Here is a 24442-nt window from a genome sequence, read left to right on the forward strand (position 1 = left end):
AAGTAGGAATTGTACCTCGCAAGCAGGAGTAAGCCTTTTTGGAAGTGAACTCAGATGATCACATTGCTGATCATCAAAAAGCTACCCAAGAAGCAAACCCTGGAGATCATTTAACTGATCTGATGCTATTGCAGAAAGGGGTAAATGGAATTTTTTGTTCATGGGATTAACGAGGAACCCTTTGATAGAAATCTTTTCACTCCTCTTAAATGAGAATAGTTGGGGGAATCTCCACCAAACAGCTCCAAGATCCCAAAGGTCCTTCCAGAATAGTAGCGAGTCTCCTTTCTGAACTTTACATGAGGCAAGCATGAAAAAGTTTTTAGTCATAGATATGATGTCCCTCCACCAGAAGGATCCAACTTGAGATCTAGCATGAGGGTGTGTCCCATTTTTATATAAGTGTTTCTAGGTAAGATGGACCTAGGGAAGATTAACATTGTTATAAAACTTGTGTAAGAATTTCAGTAGCAAAGCTGTGTTTTGTGTTCTAAGATTAATAATGCCCAGACCCCCTTCATCTTTAGACCTGCATGCATATTTCCATGGAACCAGGTGACCACCCCTCATTGCGACATCTCCACCATTCCAGAGGCAGTGCTTTCTGTACTTATCAATTTGATCTAGGATTTGGAAGGGCAATTTCATAGCACACATGTAAAAAGTAGGCATAGCTGAATATACGGAGTTTACCAAAATTAGTCTCCTAGAATAGGATAGGAGCTTTGAAATGCCCATTAGATGCTTCTCCATTCTATTTAAGATTGGCATGTATTCATTCGCTGATGGTCTTGTGGTACCTAGGGGAAGTTCCAGATATGTGCAAGGCATTGTGCTAATTTGGCATCCAAGACAAGTAGCCAATTGTTCCATTGTTTCCTGCTCAACATCAATAGGCACCAGAAAAGATTGATCAAAATTCACCTTAAGGCTTGTTGCAACAGCAAAAGTAATAAGGATATCTTTTAGAGCCAGTAACTGATCACTATCTGCTGGAAGAATTAGGAGGGTATCATCAGCATATTGCACAATAAGATAATCACCATCATAGTCTGGCCCAAATGGATGTGAGAGAACATGTCTGAGAGTAGCATCATTGACCATTGACTGCAGCAGATCAGCAACTTAAACAAAGAGGAGAGGTGAAAGAGGATCTCCTTTTCTAACACCTATTTTGCATTTGAATGGCTTTCCAGGTACACCATTTAGCAGCACTGAAGAAGAACCTGAAGAGAGAATGATCCTGGTCCAACTGACCCACTTGTTGGAGAAACCTTTATGATGAAGTATCTGAAGAATTACTTCATGCTCAACCTTGTCAAAGGCTTTTTCAAAATTCATCTTAAGAATGACTATTTCCCTCTTTGATTTGTGAAAAATATGCAGAAATTAAAATGCCCAGGCAAGACAGTCCTGGATTGTTCTGCCCTTAATAAAGCCATACTGATTAGTATGCACTACTTGGAGAATCACCTGCTGCAACCTGTTTGCCAAGATCTTTGTAAGGAATTTAAGAGAGTAATTTAGCAAAGAAATGGGCCCGTAGTCATTGACAGTCCTGGGCTCTCTTTTTTGGAATGAGAGTGATCAAAGAACCATTAATGCTGGAAATGTCCAGGTCTCCTGAAGCGAAGTCCCTACACATCCTTATAATATCCTCTCTAATGATGTGCCAACATTTTTTTAAAGAAAACACCATTAAATCCACCAGGTCCTGGTGCTTGATCACCAAGCATCTCATTCAGAATAGCAGCTATTTCCTCTAGGGAAAATGGTGCATCCATCTCAGGCATCAAAACTTGTTGGATAAGATTAGCCAGATCATAATGTATATCTAAAAATTCAGTTACCCCCAACCTGTCCTTAAAAGAGGTCCAAAGAGCACCAACCTTCTACTCATGATTAGTCAATATAGTGCCATCCTGCAGGTGAAGCTCTGGAATTGATTTCTTTCTATATGAGTAAGTAGCCATTGCCTGGAAAAGCTTAGAATTTTCATCACCAAAGATAACCCATCTGGCTGTATTTCTCTATTTCCAATAGATCCTTTTAGCCTCCAAGAGTTTACTTAGGTGGGATTTCAAAAGGAGTCTGAACTTCTTTTCAGCAGTATCCAAAGGTCTTTGATCTTCTAGGCCATCCAACAGTGCCAGGACAAAACTGCAATTGTTGATAAGTTTCCCTAGTTTGGATAACTCTTTGCTCCACTGTTTGAGGCCAAAACGAACCTGCTTGAATTTGCCATGCAGAGTTTGAGAAGCATTGGCAAAGAAAGGTGTGGAATTCTAGTGAAGGTTCACCACATCAAGAAAACCATCAAAATCAGCCTAATAATTTTCATACTTGAAAAGGTTGGACTTGGGGATTGAGGTTTGAATGTTGATAACATAAGGAGAATGATCTGAAATAGGCCTACTAAGAACCTTGGCAGAGGTGTCAGGAAAAGTATTAGTCTATGAGCCAGAGGTGAAAATCTTGAAAATCCAATCTAGTTTTTCCAGCAGCAGGTCAAGTTGCATGTTGCTCAAGGTATAATTGCGTCCATGAAAGGCAATATCAACCAGGTCAAGATGTTGAATGGGATCATTAAAAGTCATCATGTCACACACATTACCACCTAGTTTGTTTCTGTTCTCTAGAGTTCTAATGAGATTAAAATCTCCTGCTAGGATCCAATCCTCATAACTAGTGATATCCAAATGATACAACCAAAGAATGAAAGCAGCTTTATCAACAGATTTAGAGGGACCATATATGTTAGATAAATGGAAAGAATTCCCAAACAAGTAGCAAACAAATATAATGGTGATGTAGTAAGCATTGCTCAAAATAAGAGACCCTGAGAATAGATTTGAGTTCCAAATAACAATTAAACCCCTAGAAGCTCCAGCAGAGGTAGAGAACTCAAACATATTTAAGTGTCTAGGATAGAACTTTTTCAAATATGAAGAGTCAAAGGACTCTTTCTTAGTTTCCTACAGACAAATGATAGAGGTAGCACTTTCTGAGATTTTGTATCTCAGAGCATCCCACTTAGCTTGAGAGTTGATCCCCCTTACATTCTAGACCAGAATGTTAAGACTTCTGTTACTACTCATTGGTAAACTCAGATAAAAGGGCAGCATCGCCTCTGGCACAACCATGAGACAAGACCATATTACAGCTTATAGAGATCACGCAGTAAGAACAGAGTCATAGATAAAGCACCAACCAACTTGAGATTAGATTGATGACATGATAAACCAAGTTTAACAGACTTTCAAAAGTACCCAAAGAGCTAAGCCAAACACTTATCCAACTAGAGGAATCCAAAAGCCTGGAGCACACTAGGAAACTAGCCCCATTACATTTCATTGTCATTATCATCACGCTCTAGAAGAGCTGAAGCAGAGATAGCACTAGGCTGCATCTGGAGGAAGCCAATGGCCATGCTCTGGATGGTCTCAATAGGTAGATGTGGAGCCAGAGGAGAAGAAGATCCCGCAGTAGTAGAACTAGCGTAGATGGGATGAATCACTTCAAGTGACTCAACATAAAAGTCTTGGTTTTCAGCAGCAGCTGCAACACTTTCCTCAGTGCGAAAGCCACCCATATCAGGATTGAGGCACTTTCTTTGGCGGAGGAAGACATCATCCAGTGGCTCTTTGAGTTTGCGGGAGTGACGCTTGGCCAGTGTAGCATGTATCGGCCCTTGAATCTCACGAACTTCATCATCTTCCTCTTCATCATCACCATATGGCACCAAAGGGAGCCCATTTTTAGGGAGGGCAGGCCCAATGATTACCCTAGAAGGCTGAACCAATGGGGTGAAAGGATCAGGAATATGGGCCAAATATGACAGAATATCATGATCATTGATATATGAAGGAATTAAGGTATCAAGAATAATATCTAAACGATGAGATGAGGGGATTCTACAGGAGGTACGCCACTTTTTACTACATTTTTGTGCATGCATGTGAGGTCTAGTTGGGCTCCAACACTACGGAATCAGGATATTTGCCGAGTGCCCCGGGCACTCGGCGAAGCCCCAAAAACACTCGGCAAAGTGTTTGCCCTCGGCAAAGAGTATATGGTAAAATATCACTCGGCAAAGTTAACTTTGCCGAGTGTTTTTGGTCGGGCACTCGGCAAAGGGTGTGCCGAGTGTCAAAAAAAACACTCGGCAAACAATTTTTTCATAAAAAATAAAAAAAAACATGCCCAAGCCACTAGGGGTAGCTCCAGATGGTCGCTGCCGCCACCGCTGCCGTCTCAACCCTTGCGATGCCACCACCACGACCAGGCCATCCGTGGCAGTTCCAGCTACTCGAAGCTGCCACCATGCCCGGGCCATCAGCTCCAGCTGCTCCACCACCGCCACCACCGCCTGCTCCGCCCGCCTTGGAGTGCGCCGCCGCTGCTCCATCCCGCTGCTACCCGAGCTTCCTCCCGCTGGGGCCCCTCCCCGCCGCCACCCGAGCTGCCTCCTGCTAGGCCCCCTCCCCGGCACCGCCCGAGCTGCCTGGAGAGGAAGGGGAGGGAGCGGCGGATCCGGGGGGAGGTGGCGGCACTGGATCCGGGGGGGGGGGGGAGGTCGCGGCGCCGGTGGATCCGGAGGGGGGGAGGCGGCGGCGCCGGAACCGGGGGAGGCAGCGGCGCCGGATCCAAAGGGGAGGTGGCGGCGCCGGTGGATCCGGCTTGGAGGAGGGGCGACGCGGCGGTGGCGGCCAGATCCGGCCCGGAGGAGGGGCGGCGCGGCGGTGGCGGCCAGATCCGGCTTGGAGGAGGGGTGACACGGTGGTGGCGGTCGGATCCGGCCCGAAGGAGGGGCGGCGCGGTGGTGGCGGCCTGATCCGGAGAAGTGGCCGGGGGTGGCGTCAGGATGAGGGAGGGGAAGGGGAGGGGGCGGTGGAAACGAGGGAGGGGGAGGGAGGAGGGAAGGGGAGGGGCCGGCCGCCGGCGGGGAAGAAGAAGGGGAGGGAGGGGAGGGGTGGGGCCGACAGCGGAGGGAGGGGCCAGGGGTGCGGATGGAGGGGGAGGGAAGGCCGGGTGCAGGAGGCGGAGGGGCTGGTGCGGGAGGAGGAAGGGTGCGGGAGGGAGGGGAGAGGCAGGTGGGCCATTTTAGGCAAGTGGGTTTTTTTTTCCTTTGCCGAGTGTTTGTAGTATAGCACTCGGCAAAGCACTATTTTGCCGAGTGCCACATGGGGAGCACTTGGCAAAGTTTTTTTTCCTTTTTCCCTCATTTTCTACAACGTATTCTTCTATATTTGTTTTGATAAACTCAACAATACCTCATCAAATTCACTCAATAATATGTATTTGATTATTCTACTCATATTATTTCATTATTTTATGCAGTTATAGCTCCAATTGAATTATATCAATTAAAATTCTATAATTGCACTTAGTACATTAAAAATATCAAACAGTTCCAAAAAATTACCAAAATTTCACATGAAACAATATATGTTCTCTATTGCCTATACAAAAAGTTTTGCAATCAAATCTAAATTCGACCGTCACTTTGACTCCAAATCTTATCGAATCCTTCTCAACGCTACGATTCTTCTTCTCAAATGCGTAAACATTGTATGTGATAAAATGTGCGAAACTTTCTCAATTTTTTACCACAACCTCCACGTATGATACCATCACATCATAACAAATCTCATAATTTTCCGACTTTGTTTGCCTTTTTAGGTGATGCTAAATAGGTGATGCTATCCTTTTGTATTCACATGGGGGGATCATTTTTATACTAAAGGGTCCCCCACGGGTTTACGAAATTTAGTCCTCGGTCCAAGATTTTTGTTGAGGATGGAATGTTGTTTCTCTGCTAGTGCCAATTAATATTGACACACGAGATATGGGAATACAGATAAGAAGATTCATTTAACGTTACATAGTAGATTAATCCGAAGCACTCATGTGACATACCCAGCGATTGAATCAACACTGCCGTTTGATAAATTATAATAGTTCAGTCATGTTCTGATGTTTAGAACACACCAGTTCCAATAAAAACATTCTGAAACTAACAAGGCAAAGCCATAAATTGTCAGACATATGGATATTTGGGAGGGAGGAGAGGGTGGCCGGCAGCCATGGAGGGGTCGGCCGCGTGGGGGTGTTACTGTTCACACGGAGGTTAGGAGGCTCTTTTAGAAGACCGTAACAGAAGGTAAGATGGGACTAAATCCATTGCCCATTCCCTCGTATTTATGGGGAGGTACAAGCAAAACTAACTCGATTTGAATTAGAAACAATCCTATTTTCTACTTGAATTAGAAACAATCCTATTTTCTAACTCTTTCTAAACCTTAACCTAGACGGACCCTCAGCTGCAGCACGTACAGTACAGTACAAAGATTTAAAACTAGCCTAACCATGCATATATTCAGAAATTCGAAACCTTATCCCCAACAGAGATTTACCTGTGCTCGCAGTCATCCTCTGTTTTCTAAATCACCTGGCTCCCAGTCCCAGTATCTGCATGGAAGGAGAAATACTATCCCGCAAGTTGATGCTTTAAACATAGGGTGGACATAAATACTACCAGAACCCGGAGTTTAATAATGAGATTTAGGGAAAAATGAAACAGCCCTTTACAACTGAATTTTTCTTAAATAATTCGTGGTAAATAAATACACGTGGATCAGTTATGTACATTGTTCAGATACATGATGTACAAATAAATAATCAGAACTAGAATTTTACAAGGTTGTCGCAAAAATGAAAATTCTCAAGCGTTGGATCTGGGATCCCCGACATGAAGGCATACAACAACGCCAAAGAAATTCACCTAATCCTGATGGGCGGCACTGCATGATTCAATACGAGGAACCTTCTTTTGTGGAATGCTGATCCAGCCAAGAGATTATATCATCGAGAACTTGGAAAATTGTATCGTCCGGCTCACCTTCCAAGATAGCGTGGTGTGCACCTTTGTAGAGGCAGAGCTTCTTGTCTTGGCTCTTTGCTTTCTTGTACAGAGCTTTACTCACGGCCGGGTCAGTAACCAAATCAGCCTCACCGTGTAATATGATTATGGGCAGAGAAACCTGCGAAAGATGAAGCATGCATCAACCATAAAGAAAACTTAAAACAGCAATAGTACACATAATTGACCATCCGTTATTCCATATTCTAACACAATCTGTTAAAATTGTCCTCCAAAACAGCACGCTTATTTATATTGAAATCTTATAAAGGCAAGTGTCTTATCTGATCACACCTATCTGTTCCTGTAATGTAGGCCAAAAGAATGAATTTTGTTAAGAGTATTAGAGTCCTTTTTGTATTCCTATTTCGCTGCTCTTGTACTCTTTATATATTGCCCCCTGTGGCTATTATTCAGGACAAGTGCTTTTCATAACCTGGTACAGAGCCAAACTAGAGTTAGTTGTTTTTTTCCCTTTGTCTTCCCTAGTCGTTCCCCCCTTTTCTCCACTGCATGCCAGATTTTGTGCAGCCCACCACCTTCAAAGTGTAATGCTAAAAAGTCGGAATGAATAGAAACAAGGTATTTCCTTCCTCACTAGATATAGATCGTCATTGGATCCGTGCAGTCATAAAATTTGACGGTTACTATATATAAAAAAGTGCATGGAGTGATCGTCGAAAGTAACACTTTGAACATGAAAACCATCTAATTGGTGGCAGAAATTATATAGCGAACATGAAAACCATCTAATTGGTGGCAGAAATTATATAGCATGCATGACACGTATAATTCAAGTAACTGGAGCAAACCAAACATAAGCGCCACATACTTCTTCCAGACATCTTTCTATCTCTTGTGATGTATTCAGCATCTCCAAAGCTGTTCGGAGCCGTGGTTTATCCTTGTAGGCGATCACATTGAATGAACACTGCATTGGTCAGTGAACTAATAAAGTACACTCTAATTGCAATGCATAATTGCATAGCGAAAATTAGCATTAACTGAGTAACTAAACATTCAAAAGAAATAAACCGATTTCTCTTTCACAAGCACAAAAACTAACAGTGCCTGCAAATACATATTCCTACTTTATCTAGGATTTCTGTAAGATAAAAATAGAAGTGGTAGTAAAACCATACGGACATTTGGTCACCTATATGTCACAAGTCATTTGTTATATTGATCACTGAAAAAGCTTATTCATTTGAGGTGGAGTCTGAAGCAATGTTAAATGGATCATATTGTTTTTTTTAGTCTGCAAAAATACATGTCCTATCAAAGAATATACAAGGCAGTCAAAATGGAAGAAAAGAACGAAATATAACAATTGAATGAAAGAGTCAAATATTAGTTTAAAATAATTCAGCATGACAGATACTGACCTGCTCTTGTTTCTTCTTCTCTTTGAATGCCAACTCAGCTAAATCTTTTTGAGGAACAAGCTTTTCTTTTGGCAGAATTTTGGCCACAAAAATTAGTACTTGCCAAACAGGCCAAGGTGGAACCACATCATCTGCAATCTATTGAAATGATCTTGTGAATTAGTGGTTAGGCATTAACTTATACAGATAACATTCTACATAGATATAACTACCTTGCACATGGGTGCAACTAGTATTGCACCATTCCATTCATTTGGTTGCTTGGAGTGAACCTTCAATGCAACTGCTCCACCCATTGATTGACCAAATAGAAAGCTCGGCAGACCTCTATGTTCAGGATTCCCTAACAAGAAGAAAAAATAACATGTTTACACAAAAATGGTAATCTTTGAGTTAAGATTTTTTTTTACAAAAGTACCCAACCATTTCTGAAAATCATGTGACAGAAAAAGAACAAGAAACTAGTAAGATCATAATGACAGTGTACCTTTGACCTTAGCAAAGTGTTCAGCTACATCATTAACAAGAGTATCAAAACTTGGAATATATCCATGAAGTCCTTCTGAAAGGCCAAAGCCAGGGTAGTCAAGTGCATATACTCCGTATCCAGCTGAAGCGATCTTCCTAGCAACCCCTAAAATAAAAACGGTCACTAAAACCATGCAACAAGATCAACAGATCAGAGAAACCACAGTACTAGCATCGTAGATTAAAAGCTAACCATCAAGGAAGAAGGTACAGGTGTCTCCATAACCATGGCAGAGACAAACAATTGCTTTCATGTGATGGTTCTCTGGAAACCAACATTTCGAGAAAATCTCCACGCCCCTAGAGTTACGCTCATATGACTGTAAAAGAAAAAAATTCAATGGTTTATAATAATCAACAAGCTACTTGTAAAAATAGATCCAAATGGCATGTCATCATGCTTTCAGCGCTGGGAATACCATTGAGCAAAGTAAACCGTTTTACATTTCATGTTACCATGTTAAAACATCTCGCGGACACAGCAAAAGTTGTAGTTATCTATAAAATAGCCAACTCCTGAAGGTTCACCACATATCATAAAAAACCAACTGAAGCAAAGGAGAAACTAATGTACGTTTGGATACGCCCTAGGAACTTCAACATTATAGTGCCTTGGAATAATCTTTTTATAAACAAACTTTGAAACTATCCAATATTTCTGCACGGTGATCATTTGCGCAAATTAGTAAAATATAATATGCCTGCTAACTTATATAGAGCAAAACCACTTCAATGTCACTCATACGTAGAGCATGCGCTCACCAATGGGAAAAAGGGGAATCGACTCTACATGGCACAAATAATCGACAGAAATTTACGAATTGCAGCTGTTAAGTTCAGGGATCTCCTTATTATAAAGAAGCTGTTTAGTTTAAGGAACAGTACCTCCTTAGTTCCAATACCACTATGTTGTCCCTGCATAAAACGAATGCAAGTGAGAGAGATCATCCATGGCATGCGAAATCACAAAGCGTGTTCACCATCTAGTTCTACACCATCATTTGAAGTGAGATGAGTGATACTATAGAGAAGATTCAAACAGGTATCTAATGTAGTAACGACACCTCCTGCCGATTGGTACAAGACGTTTTGATTACAGGGTAATCTTTTGCTGGAAAAAGGCTAGAACTATATTTCCGAAAACACGTTTGTATTGCAGCCTTCTGTAATATGCCCCAAATAAGTAAGCATAATTCACGAAATCAGCACATGTATTATCTTTGCCTAACCAATCAAATACCGACATGTCAGTATGTCACTGGGGAGTACAACCGAAAAAGGAAGGACATATCTTTTAGAAGTAAACAGGGCATCGTTGTCTGTGGTTTTAAGCATATATGCAAAGTAGGATGAGGGGGATTGACCTTGAAGAGGCAATGGTCGATGGAGAGCTGCACGTCCTTGAACGCCTCGCGGACGCGGCGGCGCTCGGGGGCCTGGTCCAGGCACGCCCCCAGCACCTCCCGCTCCAGCGCCTGGTCCACCAGCCCCTCCCACTTCCTCGGGGCCTGCGCCGGCGCCGCCGCCGCCGACATCGCCGCGGCGCCCGCGCCCCGCGTCGTCGGGCGGCTGGTCAGAGGCGGAACCAGTATAGGAGTTTGGGTCTTCGATTTCGCGCAGCAGGACGGGAAGGAAGGGGAATGGATGGGCATAACCCTGTCGGATGCTCGTCGCCGGCGAAGCACCCGACGAAGAACTGGCGGGCGGCGCCACTGGCCGAGACCGAGAGAGAGAGAAAGAGGAGGCGTGGGAGCCCGGATGGGGGAAGTAGACAAGATGTGTTTTGTCTCCACGACGGACAGGCCCACGGCCCACAAATCCGTCCACAGGCAAAGCAGGAGCAGAAGGCCCAGTTTATAGCTAGCGCGCGAGAAAGGCCTGCTTAGTTTCTTGTTCGTCTTTTTTTTCTTCTCATTTCTTCCTTTCCATTCCATCTTTCTTTTAAACAACGTTCTTTTAATAATTTCAATAACTAATAGTTTCATATATCTGCTCCTTTCAACAGTTTTGAATGTTTGTTTAAGCATTTGGTAGAAGCTATTTCAACAAATTTTAACATTTGTCCAACATTTCATGGTAAAACTGTTGAAATTGTTAATTTTAGAGGAATTGAGCAATGTGCCAATATATTGGCAATCATTGACTTGACAGCATTATCATGTCCATTTGTCTCAGTTTTTAGTACTTGTATTTATTTAAACCAATTGTTCTTGTTTGTTCAGTTTGAAGTAAACCATGCCAGTGAAATTGATGCAATTTTTTATTCCATAAGCTATGACAAGGGAGCTTCTGTTATTCGTATGCTACAGAATTATCTTGGCGCAGAGCGTTTTCAGGTTTGATGATATTTCTCCAATGAGTTATATCCTATTCTTGTAACTTTGCTGGTTCCAATATTTTATCTTATCGTTGCATGCTATTTATTTCCCTTTCTTTATTAACCTGATAACTAAATGTATTCTGTGGAGTGCATCTTAGCTAAAGGTATCCTAACAAATATGCAAACCAAATTTCTAAAGGGGATCATAATTATTTATTGTGATTATGTTACTGAACATGTTGAAATTCTGCCTGATGTACCTGCTGGAGAATAGCTTGGATTTATATTTCTTGATAGAAGTGTAATGACCATAGTTCATGTTTCTAACTTATGTTTGCCTATCTAGCTCTGTTCCTACATTTATTCTGCATTTACCAACTCTTTTTTGGCAAATGTTTACTGTTTCAGAAAGCTTTGGCTTCATATATAAAGAAGTATGCTTACTCAAACGCTAAGACTGAAGACCTATGGGCTGTTCTTGAGGAGGAATCTTGGGAGCCCGTTAGGAATTTGATGACTACATGGACTAAGCAACAAGGATATCCTGTCATTTATGCAAAACTTAATGAACATGATTTGGAACTTGAACAGGTTTGTTGACAGATCTTTCATTTTTCACATGTGTCTTCAGCAATATACGGTACATTAATGGATATAGCTTGTTAGTTTTCTATTTCTATTTTGATTACCTTTGCCTTAGTGGTTAGTGTTTCTTGTTTCTGGGACCTCTGTTTTCCTGGTAGTAGTTTTTTGTACATCAAATAGTTTTTTAGGGAAATAACATGCGCTACCCTGAGACAAAATTCAGATCAACATTGGCATCAAACAACAATATAATGATAAAAAAAGCTAGACCAATCTTGGAGGCTAGGAGGAATTAGGCGGCTTTATAATAAGAAGAAATAGACCCAAGTTTGCCTGAGGATCGATCTTGGGTATCTGGGTGTACATCCACACCCTCAACAAACCAAGCTAAGCTCAGTCAATAGTAAGCTAATTGAAGTGGTTGCTTCCCTTTCCTTTAATTTTCAATCATAAGTATGTAGAGCACAGTGCGAAGCTATCAAGATACATCAAGATTCTCAGGCATTTGACCTAGCAACATTTTTGCTATCTTGGCATATAGACTGCGATGTAATGTCTCAGAAGGAAGCCAATTGTTTATGACATGAACTAGAAAAACACATCTGCTTGTCCACCTCAATGTTTACATTATACTGAAAGGTTGTTGCTACTTGCTAAATTATTTGTCTCTAAGAGCATCTCCAACAGAATTGTTATCCCACTCTCCAAGCCAAAATTTGGCAAGTCTGCTAGAAAACTACGATCCAACAGAGTTACTATTCGGATGGCCATCCCATCCAGCTTGCCAAATGTTCCCCCTCACTCTCCAAACTTGGCAAGCAGGTTTGGCTTGTCCAATGTGGATCCCACGCACAAATTGGAGAGTATAAAATGGAGAGTGTGTTGTAGTGTGAAATGGAGAAACTGTTGGAGCGGAGAGTGTAGGTTTTTAGAGAAGAATATTGGGATTTGGAGAGTGAGAAATGGATAGTCTGTTGGAATGAGCATGTCAATATGGAGAGGAATCTTTTTACCAACTTGGTTAGAGAATCAACGGAAAGTCAAAAATAGATAATCTGTTGAAGTTGCTCTAACACAGTTTCTTTCTGCCGGATCCTCTGGTCCTAGCATGTGGATTGTTCCTATAACATCTTGCTGCGGCTCGTATTATGCACAGAAAAAGTTTTGATTGAAAGGCAAAACTGATAAGATTCATATTGAAGAGTTCACTGCCTCTCAAAGTTCTGATGGAGGTAAGAGTGAAAACATTTGGATCAAACTGAACATCGATCAAACTGGATTCTATAGAGTGAAGTACGACGATGAACTTGCAGCTAGACTTGTAAATGCAATCAACAAAGCCAAAAGGCTGTCGCTAATGGATAAGATTGGTAAAGATAAGACAAAATTTAGCACTATTGTATACTTTTTAAAGGTTTTTTCCCGACAATAGCATGTTATTCTTGCAGGTATTGTGGAAGATTCATATGCCCTTTCTGTTGCTCGCAAGCTAACACTGACATCATTGCTGCAACTGCTGAATGCTTATCATGATGAGTCTGATTACACTGTATTATCACATGTAACCTCTGTAAGTAAATCTTGCACCTCCACTAAATTCTTGAACCTTATATAACCAGTCGATCCTGCAGCATCGGATGTTTCCATTAAAAGTCATATACATGTATCCTCTTTCTTTCCAGATATGCCGAAGCATTTCTAAAATATCATTTGATGCCACTCCTGACTTGAACAAAGATATCAAACAGCTTTTGATCAACCTTCTTCTGCCAGCTGCCAGGTATGCCAACAAGCTTCATAGTTTACTTGTTTTCACATCTTTATTTATCAGTGTCCAACTCATGTCTATCCTTGTGCATGTAAACAGAGAAATAGCGTTGTCTTAATTTCTGTTAATACAAACATTCTTGTTGATCCCTTGTTGTGATGGTATTAAAAGGCTCCGTATACCTAACATTTCAGAAAATTAGGCTGGGATCCGAAGGATGGCGAGAGCCATCTTGACGTAATGCTTAGATCACTGCTCTTGATTGCCTTGGTCAGACTCGGACATAATGAAACTATAAATGAAGGAGTTCGGCGTTTCCGTATCTTTTTTGAAGACCACAAAACTTCCGTTCTTCCACAAGATACAAGAAAGGTCATAGCTAGGCTTTACTTCCTCCTTTTGCGGAACCCTTTGATGTCTAATATGTTATGTGAAAGCGAGTATGGCTCGGGAAAGATTAGATTGATTTAGAGAGGCAAAGCTCGTGTACATAAATAGGCAAGGAGGTCATAGGGTTTGGTTTATAGCATCCGCACCAATCAGAGACTTGCCTAATCTAAATCATCCATCCATCTAACCTGGCGCACAACTACCCAAGGCCCAGAGGGCCAGCCATATATGCCCATGCTAACACGCCCCTATAGTCTAAGCATCGTCACCACGAACGTTCAGGCTGGACCGAAACTCCACGAAGACCGACGACGGAAGCCCTTTGGTGAAGATATATGCATACTGTGAAGTGGTGGGAACATGCAGGATCTTGACGTGGCTGTGTCGAGGGTGACACGCTCACGGATGAAGTGGAGGTCAATATTGATATGCTTGGTGCGCTAGTGCTGGACAGGGGTGCTGGACATAGATTGCACTGATGTTGTCGCAGTAGACCAAGGTAGCACGGTGCAGGGGGTATGCAGCTCTAGCAGGAGTTGGCGCAACCAAGTGACCTCCGCCACAACGTTGGCCACAGCCCAGTACTCAGCTTCAGCACCGAATCTGGAGACGGTCGTCTGGCGCTTGGAGGACCAAGAGATGAGGTTCTCCCTGAAACACCGCATAACCTGAGGTGGATTTGCAGGTATCAGGACAACCTGCCCCATCAATGTCCGAGTATGCGATCAGCTCATCCACACTGGAGGGGTGCAGATGTAGTCCCAGATGCAAAGTACCACGGATGTAGCGCAGGATGCGCTTCAAGGTAGCTAGGTGCGGCTCCCACGGATCATGCATGTGAAGGCAGACCTGCTGAACGACTTAAGCAATATCCGATCTGGTGAAGGTGAGGTACTGTAGAGTGCATGCCAGACTACGGTAGTCGGATGCATCCCGAAGTGGAGCGCCAGCTGCTGCAGAAATCTTGGGGTTGGTGTCAACCGCTGTAGAACAAGGTTTGCACTCTACCATACTAGCCCTGTTAAGGATGTCCAGCATGTATTGTCACTGAGACAGAAGAAGCCCACTAGCATGCCGCTGAACATGCATCCCCAAGAAGTGATGAAGCTCACCCAAGTCCTTCATGGAGAACTCCTGCTGCAAAGCGTAGATGATGCGCTGGAGGACGTCCAAGCAGGAGGCGGTAAGGACAATGTCATTGACATAGAGGAGCAAGTAGGCCATCTCGGCGCTGCGGTGGAACACAAACAGGCTAGTGTCGGACTTGGACTCAACAAATCCAATAGGCAGGAGAAAGGCAGTGAAGCGACTGTACCAAGCGCGGGGTGCTTGCTTCAAACCATATAGTGACTTGTTGAGGTGACAGACGAAGTCGGGGTGAGCAGGATCCACAAAACCAAACGGATGGGAGCAGTAGACAGTCTCAGACAAGGTGCCATGGAGGAACACGTTCTTCACGTCGAGCTGATGGATCAGCCAACTGCGAGAGAGTGCAAGGGACAGCACCATGTGGATGGTGGCGGGCTTCACGACGGGGTTGAATGTCTCATTAAAATCCACACTAGGTCGCTGGGTGAAGCCGCGAAGAACCCATCGTGCCTTATACCATTCCAGAGAGCTGTCAGCCTGGAATTTGTGCTTGAAGATCCACTTCCAGAGCCAACATTTGTCCTTGGCGGTCGCGGAACAAGATCCCAGGTGTTGTTCTTCAGCAGTGCACCATGCTCTTCCTCCATAGCTGCCCGCCAATTTTGGTCGGCGAGGGCGCTACGGAAGGTCTTCGGCACAGGGGACAGCGGGGCAACGAGGTACAACACAGGCTGTCGAAACCCACACTTGGCCCGCGTGGTCATCAAGTGCTGATTCACCAAGGATGAAACAACCACAGTGCCCCTGGGCAGGGGCGGTGGACTAGCTAGAGAGGCGGCGGCATGCCAGCGTAGACGTGCTAGGAACTCGTGCAGGGGACGGTGGGGACCATCCGAGTGGTAGCCGGCGAGGGACAAGAGGCCAGCAATGGTGGACCGCTGGCCGGAGGGCGGCGATGGGCTGCCGGTGACGCTGGGCAAGCCAGCTAGGGCGCCTGCTGCGGGTGATGAGGATGGCGGTCGGCTAGTAGGTGGTGAAGATGGGCTAGGGACGAATGAGCAAAGAGGCCTAGCCGGCCAGGCAAAGCCCTGACTGCTGGTGGTGCACTAGTCACCAAGCCGTGGGCGGCTGGCAGCACCTACGAGGCCACCGTGCCGAGCAATGGGCTGGCTGTGCAGGGCAGCCGACCGGCCGTGGCGGGCAACGAGAGCGACAGGGTGTCCACGGCGGGCGCCGTGGCACCGAGGGCAGCACGTGGCCGTGCGGGCAATGCTCTTGCCGCATCGGCCGGTGAGGTGCCGGGTGCCGCACATGGCTGTGCGGGAGCTCCTGGGGAGATGCCGGCAGGACCTGCAGAGAGAAGGGGGCATGATGGGCCTATGGGAGTAGGCATGACACTAGTGAGATCATCTAAGAAATCGAAGGCTGCAGGGGCCTGATCGGCAAAAGGAAACGTTGACTCGTAAAAAATAACGTGAGGAAAGATGATGATCCTGTTGGAGAGGAGGTCAAGGCAGCGGTATCCTTTGTGATGAGCTGAGTATCCAAGAACGACGCACAGAGAGGAGCACGGAGCAAGCTTGTGTGCAGCAGTGGAGGATAGGTTGGGGTAACAAGTGCAACTGAAGACACGCAAGTGCTCATAGGATGGTGCAATGCCGAAAAGGGCACAGTGCAGCGTTGAGAACTGCAGTGTCTTGGTAGGCAGAATGTTGAGCAGATAGGTGGCTATGTGCAAAGCCTCGACCTAGTAGGGTGGCAGGATGGCGGCCTGAAATAAGAGCGAGCAAATAATATTATTGGTGGAACGAATAATACGCTCAGTTTTACCGTTCTGGGACGAGGTGTATAGGCAGCACATGCGTAGGTGGGCGCCGTGGGAGAGGAAGAACATGCGGACACTAGAGTTGTCGAACTTGTGGCCATTGTTGCACTGGACTGCCTTGATGTGCGTGTCGAATTGAGTTGTCACATATGAAAAAAAAAAGTGAGCCAAAGTGGGATACGTGTCAGACTTAAGCCACGATGGGAATGTCCAAAGGTAATGGGTGCAATCGTCGAGAATGACCAAATAGTACTTGTACCCTGAGTCGCTTACAATAGGTGATGTCCACAAATCACAATGAATAAGATCAAAGGCACTAGATGCACGAGACAAAGGCACATGAAACGGGAAATGAATATGTCGACCTAACTAACACGCATGGCAAATAGAAGAGCTGGCTTCTTTATTACATGATGGCAGGACTAAAGCGAGCTTGGATAAAGCTTCGTGACCGGGGTGACCGAGGCGCCGGTGCCAGAGGGACGGCAAAGCACCAATAGTGAGGGCAGTGGTGGCTGGGAAGCGGAGTGGATACAACGGTCTGAAGCTATTGCACCTGAGGAGAACGTTCCGAGTTCGGAGATCCTTCACAAAGCAACCAACGTTCCGAGTTCGGAGATCCTTCACAAAGCAACCAACGGAGTCAAATTCAACAGAGAAGTTGTTGTCAGTGGTAAACTGGCAAACATAGATAAGTTTCTTAATAAGACTTGGTGAAACAAGGATATTATTGAGGCGTAATGAACCAGGGAGATATGCTGCACCAGTGGAGGTAATGGGAAGCAAGGAACCATTGCCGACAACAATTGATGAAGGAAAATGATACTGCGGTAAAGAAGAATGTGAAAGAATGCTTGAATCAGAAGTCATGTGGGAGGTAGCACCTGAATCAAAGTACCACTCGTGGCCCTGGGGCTGGTTCAGTGTCATGGTGATGAAAGTGACGCCAGGGACTGTTGATCCCAAGACGGAGAGGCTGCCATCGGGTTGTACCCCCCAGCTGGGGACATCCACTGTCCGGAGTGTCGTAGGTGTACTGGAGCTATGCTTGCGCCTGCTGGAGCTGCGGGAGGTGGGCGGTGCTGGGGAGCTGACTTGGGCGGGCTGCTGGGCCAGCATGGCCTGCTGCGCCAGGTGGGCCTACTGAGGACCGCCGGCCTGGCCTGGCGGAAATGGCACAGAGGGAGCGCGTGGGGCGGGCCACATGTGAATGGCTCTGGTCCACAGATCCTAAGCGGTAGGTCAAGAACCGCCACCTGCGCTGCCTGGGGCCTTGCCACCACTGCTGTCGGGCACCTGGCCACCGTTGCTGGAGCCGTCGTTGCCATCGCCGTTGTGACCCTAGTCGTCGTGCTTGCTGCGGCTGTTCTTGGGTGGCTTGGAGCCGCCCCTGGTGCCAGCGCCCCTGCTGTTGTGGGGTGGCTGCTGGGCGGTGTGGCGTGGCTGGCCGAAGGACGATGAGGACCCGCCGGCAGCACCGCCGCTGGTGGCAATGAGAGCAGAAGACGGCGCAGTGGAGCGGTGGGACATGTTGAGCTCCTCCATGAGCAGGTTCGCGTGCACGTCCAAGAAGCTGGGGAAGGGTATGCTGCGATGGAGATGCAAGCCGATGGTGGCGAAGTGCTCGTTGAGGCCACGGATGACTTTCAGCACGAGGGTGCGATCCCTCATGTCCTCGCTAAGGTCCTGGAGAGCGTCCGCCATGGACTTGAAGCGCCGGCAGTAATCTGCAATGGAAAGGTCACCTTCCTCGAAGGTCCGAAACTTGCCATCGAGGTAGAGGGCACGCATCTCACAATTGCGGAGAAACTGAGTTTCAACAGCAAGCCAGGCGTCACGCGCCGTTGCACAGGCGGACATGACCGTCTCGACGAGGTCGTTGGAGATGGAGCCGTAGATCCAAGACTTGACCACGCAGTCCATGTGGGTCCAGTTCGGGAGGCCAGTGTTGGCGTCATCATTGAGGATGTGGTCCTAGAGGGAGAACTTGCCGACCGTCAGGAGGAATTGCTCCCGCCAGTGCATGTAGTTGTCGGAGGCGATGTCCAGCATGATGGGGATGAGGCTTCAGATGCTCTACATGGCGGCGGCTTGAGCGTGGAGGCTGAGGACGGCCTCGTGGAGCAGCATGGCGTCGTCGACGGAGCAATGCTCGTGGTCGGAGACGGCAAACTTGGTTTCGTGGTCATCTCCGATAGGGAAGGCGGCAGCGGCGGTGCGTACTCGCAGGCAGCGCGAGCGTGCGCCTCACACACGCGATCGGCGGCGGCGTCACGCTCTAGAGTACGTCCGCCGCCTCCTTCTCCACCTGTTGCACATGAGCAAGGGCCATGTCACACTCTGCGCAACACGCTCTGCACTTGGGTGCATCAGCATCCGCGACCGCGCGTTGCTTCTTAGCGGCAGCGCCGGAGCGAGGGGTGAGGGGAGGAGTCCCGGCCATGGGTGGATGCGCAGCCGCGAGGACGCGCTAGGGCAGCGGAAGGGTTGGAATCAGGTGGAAGATCCGGACTCGTGATACCATGAAAACGAGTATGGTTCGAGAAAGATTAGATTGATTTAGAGAGGCAGTTTTGTTTATAGCATTAGCACCAATCATAGGAGATCCTTGCCTAACCTAAACCATCCATCCAACCTAGGATGGGGCTGGCGCGCAGCCCAGGAGGCCTGTGCGGCTGCTACCCAAGGCCCAGAGGGCCGGCCATATATGCCCATGCTAATATTATGCTCTTCAGGCTGCATACCTTGCTGTGATGCGGACTGTTAGTGCCGCAAACCGATCCACTTATGATGCTCTCCTCAATATCTACGGAGAAAGATGTGAACCAGAGGAGAAATCACGTGTCTTAGGTTTGTGTACATTTCTTTGACTTAGCTTGGACAGCAACATAGATTTTTATTTATGAGATGGGTTATCTGGAAAATACATTGACTCTTTGTTTCCAGGATCCTTGTCTTCATCTCCAGATAAAGATATTGTTTTGGGAGGCATTGAACTTTATGTTTACTGATGAGGTTGACCTCTAAACCATTTCTATTTACCATATATCCATATCGTTATCTTTCAAAATGATTCCAGATAGTTACTGGTTTAAGTACTTCTTTACAAAACCCTGGTTAATTGAACCAGTAGGCATTATGGCCCAACCACTAGCACACTGATTGTCCTGTTTACAAAGGTGGTTTTGGTTTACAAACTTGAACTAGATCCTTAAAATATTCCTTGATCAATCCTCCCCTTCCAAACAGGCCTTAAACTAATACTTTTAGTAAGTATTATAGATAAGAATTAAGCTGAAGTAAATTATTTCCCTACACAAATCAGCAACCTAGCATTGCTCAGTTACCAAGTGGTAGGAGCTCCTTTGACTATCTCCCTCTTGTGCATGTCTCCAATTCGGTTCCCCCAAGTATGCTTTATTTTCCTATGCATGCAGTATGCACTGTAGTCTGGTATTAACGTCAGCTTAATGAACCCGTTTGTAGCAGTTTACTTGCTGGAACGATATTTTAGTCAGACCTGACTAGGGTTTCATTTAGTTTCTTCGAATGCCCAGTTCCAGCTTTCCAAGTTGAACTGTTGGTTCATTTTTTTTAAAAAAAATCAAAACATGGTCTGCATGATTATGTTTTTCCAAATATGCTTGAGAGCTGCGCAACTGTATGTATAAAACCTGAATCTAATCTGTTGCTTACTTATTAGGTACGGAATCAGCATTCATTTTATATCCTTGGTGGCATTAGCTTAGAAGGACGTGAAGTTGCATGGACCTGGCTGAAGGTATTTCATAGTTGTAGGACTTCTAAACCAGGTTTTTGTGATAATGTCCGATAAGATATGCACTTATTTCTGACATATTTAAAGGTTTGCATCTACTCTCTTGAGAAATTGGTGTTGCATATCATAAATCGTGTGATGACAACTAATGTTTCTTAATACTTACAATGTACATGTGGAGATGCCTTTCCTGCATTAGATGGCACAATAGATTTTCTTTTTCAAAGTCTTATTACTTTTAACCACTTCAATTGAAAACATGCATGCTGGTGCATGTGCCCAATTACAAGAAAACTGGGGTCATGTGTTGAACACATGGAAATCGAGCGAGCTCATATCAGACTTCATCGACTCCATTGTCTCACCGGTATACAATGGAGAACATTTATCTTTGCTTTCTTCCCACTATATATATCATCATCCAGTTAGTAACATTACCCTTCTTTATTTAATTAACGTGCCTGTTGTGCATGGTCAGTTCACCTCTGAGGAGAAATCTGCTGAGGTTTCGGAGTTCTTTGCCGGCCGCATCAAGCCATCGTTCGAGAGATCGCTGAAGCAGAGCCTCGAGAGTGTGAGGATCAGCGCGAGGTGGATCGAGAGCATCAGGAGCGAGCCCAGCCTTGGTGAGGCAGTGCAGGAGCTGCTCCAGGGCGAGGCGTAAACATGGGCTCCAAAATGCTGTTTCTTAGAGTGAATCTCATTGGAGTACGCATGACAATGCATGCTCTTGGAATTTGAAAAGGTTATTGTGGGCGTCGTTCTTAAGTTGTATTGGCAGTGGGTACGGTGCTAAATGATCTGTTGCAAAAAGATGGAAGTCATGACGTTTGTTTCAAAGGGTAATGTGCCAAGCCCTGGACTAATAACAATTACCATAACATTAATAAAGAAACAGAGTTTGTACAGGACTGGGTTTACGTTCACATGGCAAAAGGTCACATAAGTAGTTGAAACTATAGTATCAATGGAGTACCAGGCATAAAAAGAAAACGATATACAACATATATGATGAGCTACTGGTGAATGCGAAGTGTCGTCAATTAACTGAGGTCTGCGGCATTGCAGAATTTTCATGTCGAATCGTTAGGAGAGATAAGAATCGACTTTGATTTAGGGACGAGTACGTTTACTACTGTTCATCTTTTATCTGCTAAGTTCATGGACCTATATGGTACCTCGTGACAAGTTTAAGTTTAAGGATCGTTACTGTATTTTACTCTTGGTTAAGCAAGTACCTTAATTTTCTTTTTTTGGATGCTAAAGTCTTTTTTCTATACTTTGTAGGACTGTTGTGAATGGGTTCATGGACAATCCTAATCCGAATAGGTAGGTATTCCTATAACACATGTAACTCTATTTTCTTAATCTATTTCACATGCATATACAATGACTTTGCAATATTATTCAACAACAGGTGGCCTCTGCCTGAGCCGCGTTGGCATTATCCTTCTAGTGTCATCCGTTGCTATGAGACACGGTACGCATGACAAAGCAGTGAATTCCTACGCGCTGGGGGATCTACAAATTGCTCCTGCTTATTTAAAAGCGTTGTCATTACCTGCATGTATGTCAGTCATGGTTGTTATGATCTGAGTGGCCAATCAAACTTCTGCGTCCATAATGTAATTGACCTAAAGGCAATGAAAGTTTTATATTACTGGAGTACTTAGTTTCTGCAAACACGGAGCCGTGTTCATACACAGAGGAAATAAACAGCTGGTTTCTGATAAAACTGGGAAACAAAAGTACTTACACTCTGGAACAGCTTTGTGGCCACTCCGTTGGCTCGTGGTCTTTGAGCTTGTAGAACTGTCGCTAGTTGTTATGAATCCCACAATTTAGTTGCCACCCCTGTCTACATTATTGTTAGCCACAGTGCGCGTCGGATGATATCCGCAGCTATATCCACAACATATACTATATGCACAGCAAGACCACAAGCCAATTCACGTGCTAGTTTTCATTAAAAAATAGCTTAAAAGAATTGCATGATTCAAGCCGTTTCCCTAGATCAATGAATCGCTATGACCGCTTCAAAAAATGAATCGCTATGAGTCCAAAGAGCTCGTCCCTTTTCTAGTTAACAAAAAAAAAAAGAGAGAGAAAGTTAGCATGTCCAGGTGCCTTCCCGAAACAGTATTGCAAGTACAATAAGGGATTTATTCATGGACTTGTAATTGTAGCTACGTTTGCACAACAGCACATGCCTTAAAAAGGGCGTCCATGTTTACTCTGAAGCTAATCAAGGTCTGGTTGGGATCGTGCAAATGGAATCGAACATACGAGTGAGTGACTTAAACTTTCAATTTTTGCTATCCGATTTGTGGCCTTGGGCCTATTGGGCCAAGAGCCCAAGACCAAGTGGTCGGTCGACTGGGCAAAGGACTGCCACATTATTTGCCAGGGTCTTCGATCATTAGGCCTTTTCCGAGAAATAAAAACCCGAGGTAGAAATGGGATTTTTCTATCTAGTTGCAAATGAGAGATCCCTTTAGAAAACGGTCGGTAGAGCTCACCCGTTTTTGGTTCCGCTCCCGGTTCTCCAGGTAACGCTTACCTGAAAATATGGCTCCTATTATCCTATAGAAGTGATGAAGTACCTCTGTCGTCGTTGGAATGGCTCACTCGTTTTCGGTTCTGCTCGAGTTTTGTCCGTCCTAGTTCTTGACGTCGTAAAACTCTTGGCTAGAAGATAGATCGCTGGAAATCAGGAATAGATCAAACGACAAACCAAACGTTACTCCGAACATCAGTTGCAAAACTAACATCAGTACTACCTGAGATGAAAACAATCGGAAATGATGGGAAATGAAATCACGTTATCAGATATGATACTCGACCGGTTGAAAATTTTCCGTATTTCTAAATCAACTATGATGTGAGAAATGCAACATAGAGCTGAAAGTGATCGGAAATATCAAATTTTATGTTTGGATAGAATCAAAAACGAAACCGTTTCATCATAAACGATACTCGACCGGCGGGAATTTCCATCACCATTTTAACCCTACATCCATCCCAAAATAAAGGGATTCTAATTTTTTTTCCATAAATCAAACTATCTAAGTTTGAGTAATTTTGATTTTTTTAATTTAAGACAAAACTTATATTCGAAGATGAAGGTGTATATTCGAATAAGTGAGCTAGCATTAGCATCCACCACCACGTCCATATTACAAATTTAACGCAGCCATTACGTCAGTAACTCCGCATCAACTACAGTACAAGTAACCGTTAACTCACGCACAAAGTTGAATATCGGTTGCAACCGTGAGAATCAAATTTCGTAAACAAAGAGAAATCAACGGCGGTTCGTTCGGGTCAGGTTCAGTTCAGCTGAGATCATCTAGCCGTTTCCCTGGACCGGAGGACCCGACTCGCGGGCCGTGTGACTCGGCTCAGACCCGAGCCGTGGGTCTGGCTCGTGCGTGCCGTCCGCCGTGCTAGATGGCCGGTTCGCGTCACCTCGGCAGAAGAAGCCAGGCGCCACGTCCCGGGCCCCCGCCTCACCACGTCCAATCAGACTTGACGGCTTGCCCGAACAAGATCCTCTAACGTTTCGTCCTCATCGGTAATGAGGGACGTTCGGCGCCTCCGGTGATGGAACATCAAGAAACAATAATAAGAAGAAATAGAATGGACCTCTTGACTTAGGAGTACAATAAAACTCAGTCCAGACAACGTGAGGCCGATAGAAAAGGGCGTGAGGCCGATGGAAAAGGGCGCGAAGCTAACGAGAACAGGCGCGAGGAGGAGAGAAGCAGCTGATTGAATCTGTATTACGTAGCATTGATATGGAAGAAGAGGCTAACAAAGAGCATCATGCTTTCAATATATAAGTAATACAAC

At 45.0% G+C, this 24442-nt stretch overlaps 1 protein-coding gene and 1 pseudogene across 3 annotated transcripts; one reads left to right on the plus strand and one right to left on the minus strand.

The window, feature by feature from the left end:
• Positions 1 to 6586: 6586 nt before the first annotated feature.
• On the minus strand, positions 6587 to 10595 carry LOC117861864 (caffeoylshikimate esterase). 3 transcript variants are annotated; one of them, XM_034745388.2, is made up of 8 exons: positions 10200 to 10595; positions 9721 to 9750; positions 9029 to 9155; positions 8795 to 8941; positions 8520 to 8650; positions 8308 to 8445; positions 7755 to 7826; positions 6587 to 7043 (listed from the first exon to the last, which is right to left on the minus strand). In XM_034745388.2, exons 1-8 carry the CDS (start codon positions 10485 to 10487, stop codon positions 6813 to 6815), a joined length of 1164 nt encoding a protein of 387 aa, XP_034601279.1. In that variant the 5' UTR covers positions 10488 to 10595; the 3' UTR covers positions 6587 to 6812. The 3 variants fall into 3 exon arrangements, with proteins under 3 accessions (XP_034601279.1, XP_034601278.1, XP_034601280.1); XM_034745387.2 differs by having other exon boundaries at positions 7755 to 7853; positions 10200 to 10594; XM_034745389.2 differs by lacking the exon at positions 9721 to 9750 and having other exon boundaries at positions 7755 to 7853; positions 10200 to 10592.
• Positions 10596 to 12848: 2253 nt separating this feature from the next.
• Positions 12849 to 21629, plus strand: LOC117861843 (aminopeptidase M1-B-like; annotated as a pseudogene).
• Positions 21630 to 24442: the final 2813 nt, after the last annotated feature.

This window comes from Setaria viridis, chromosome 6 (assembly GCF_005286985.2).
Source record: "Setaria viridis chromosome 6, Setaria_viridis_v4.0, whole genome shotgun sequence".
Lineage (NCBI taxonomy): Eukaryota > Viridiplantae > Streptophyta > Magnoliopsida > Poales > Poaceae > Setaria > Setaria viridis.

Excerpts from the sequence above, each read along its gene's own strand:
- LOC117861864 (XM_034745387.2), bottom strand. The coding sequence starts at position 10,487 with ATGCCCATCCATTCCCCTTCCTTCCCGTCCTGCTGCGCGAAATCGAAG. Across the intron at positions 9,751-10,199 it reads TCGACCATTGCCTCTTCAAG|GGACAACATAGTGGTATTGG; the intron begins GTCAATCCCCCT and ends CGTTTTATGCAG. Across the intron at positions 7,854-8,307 it reads AGAAGAAGAAACAAGAGCAG|TGTTCATTCAATGTGATCGC; the intron begins GTCAGTATCTGT and ends TGACCAATGCAG.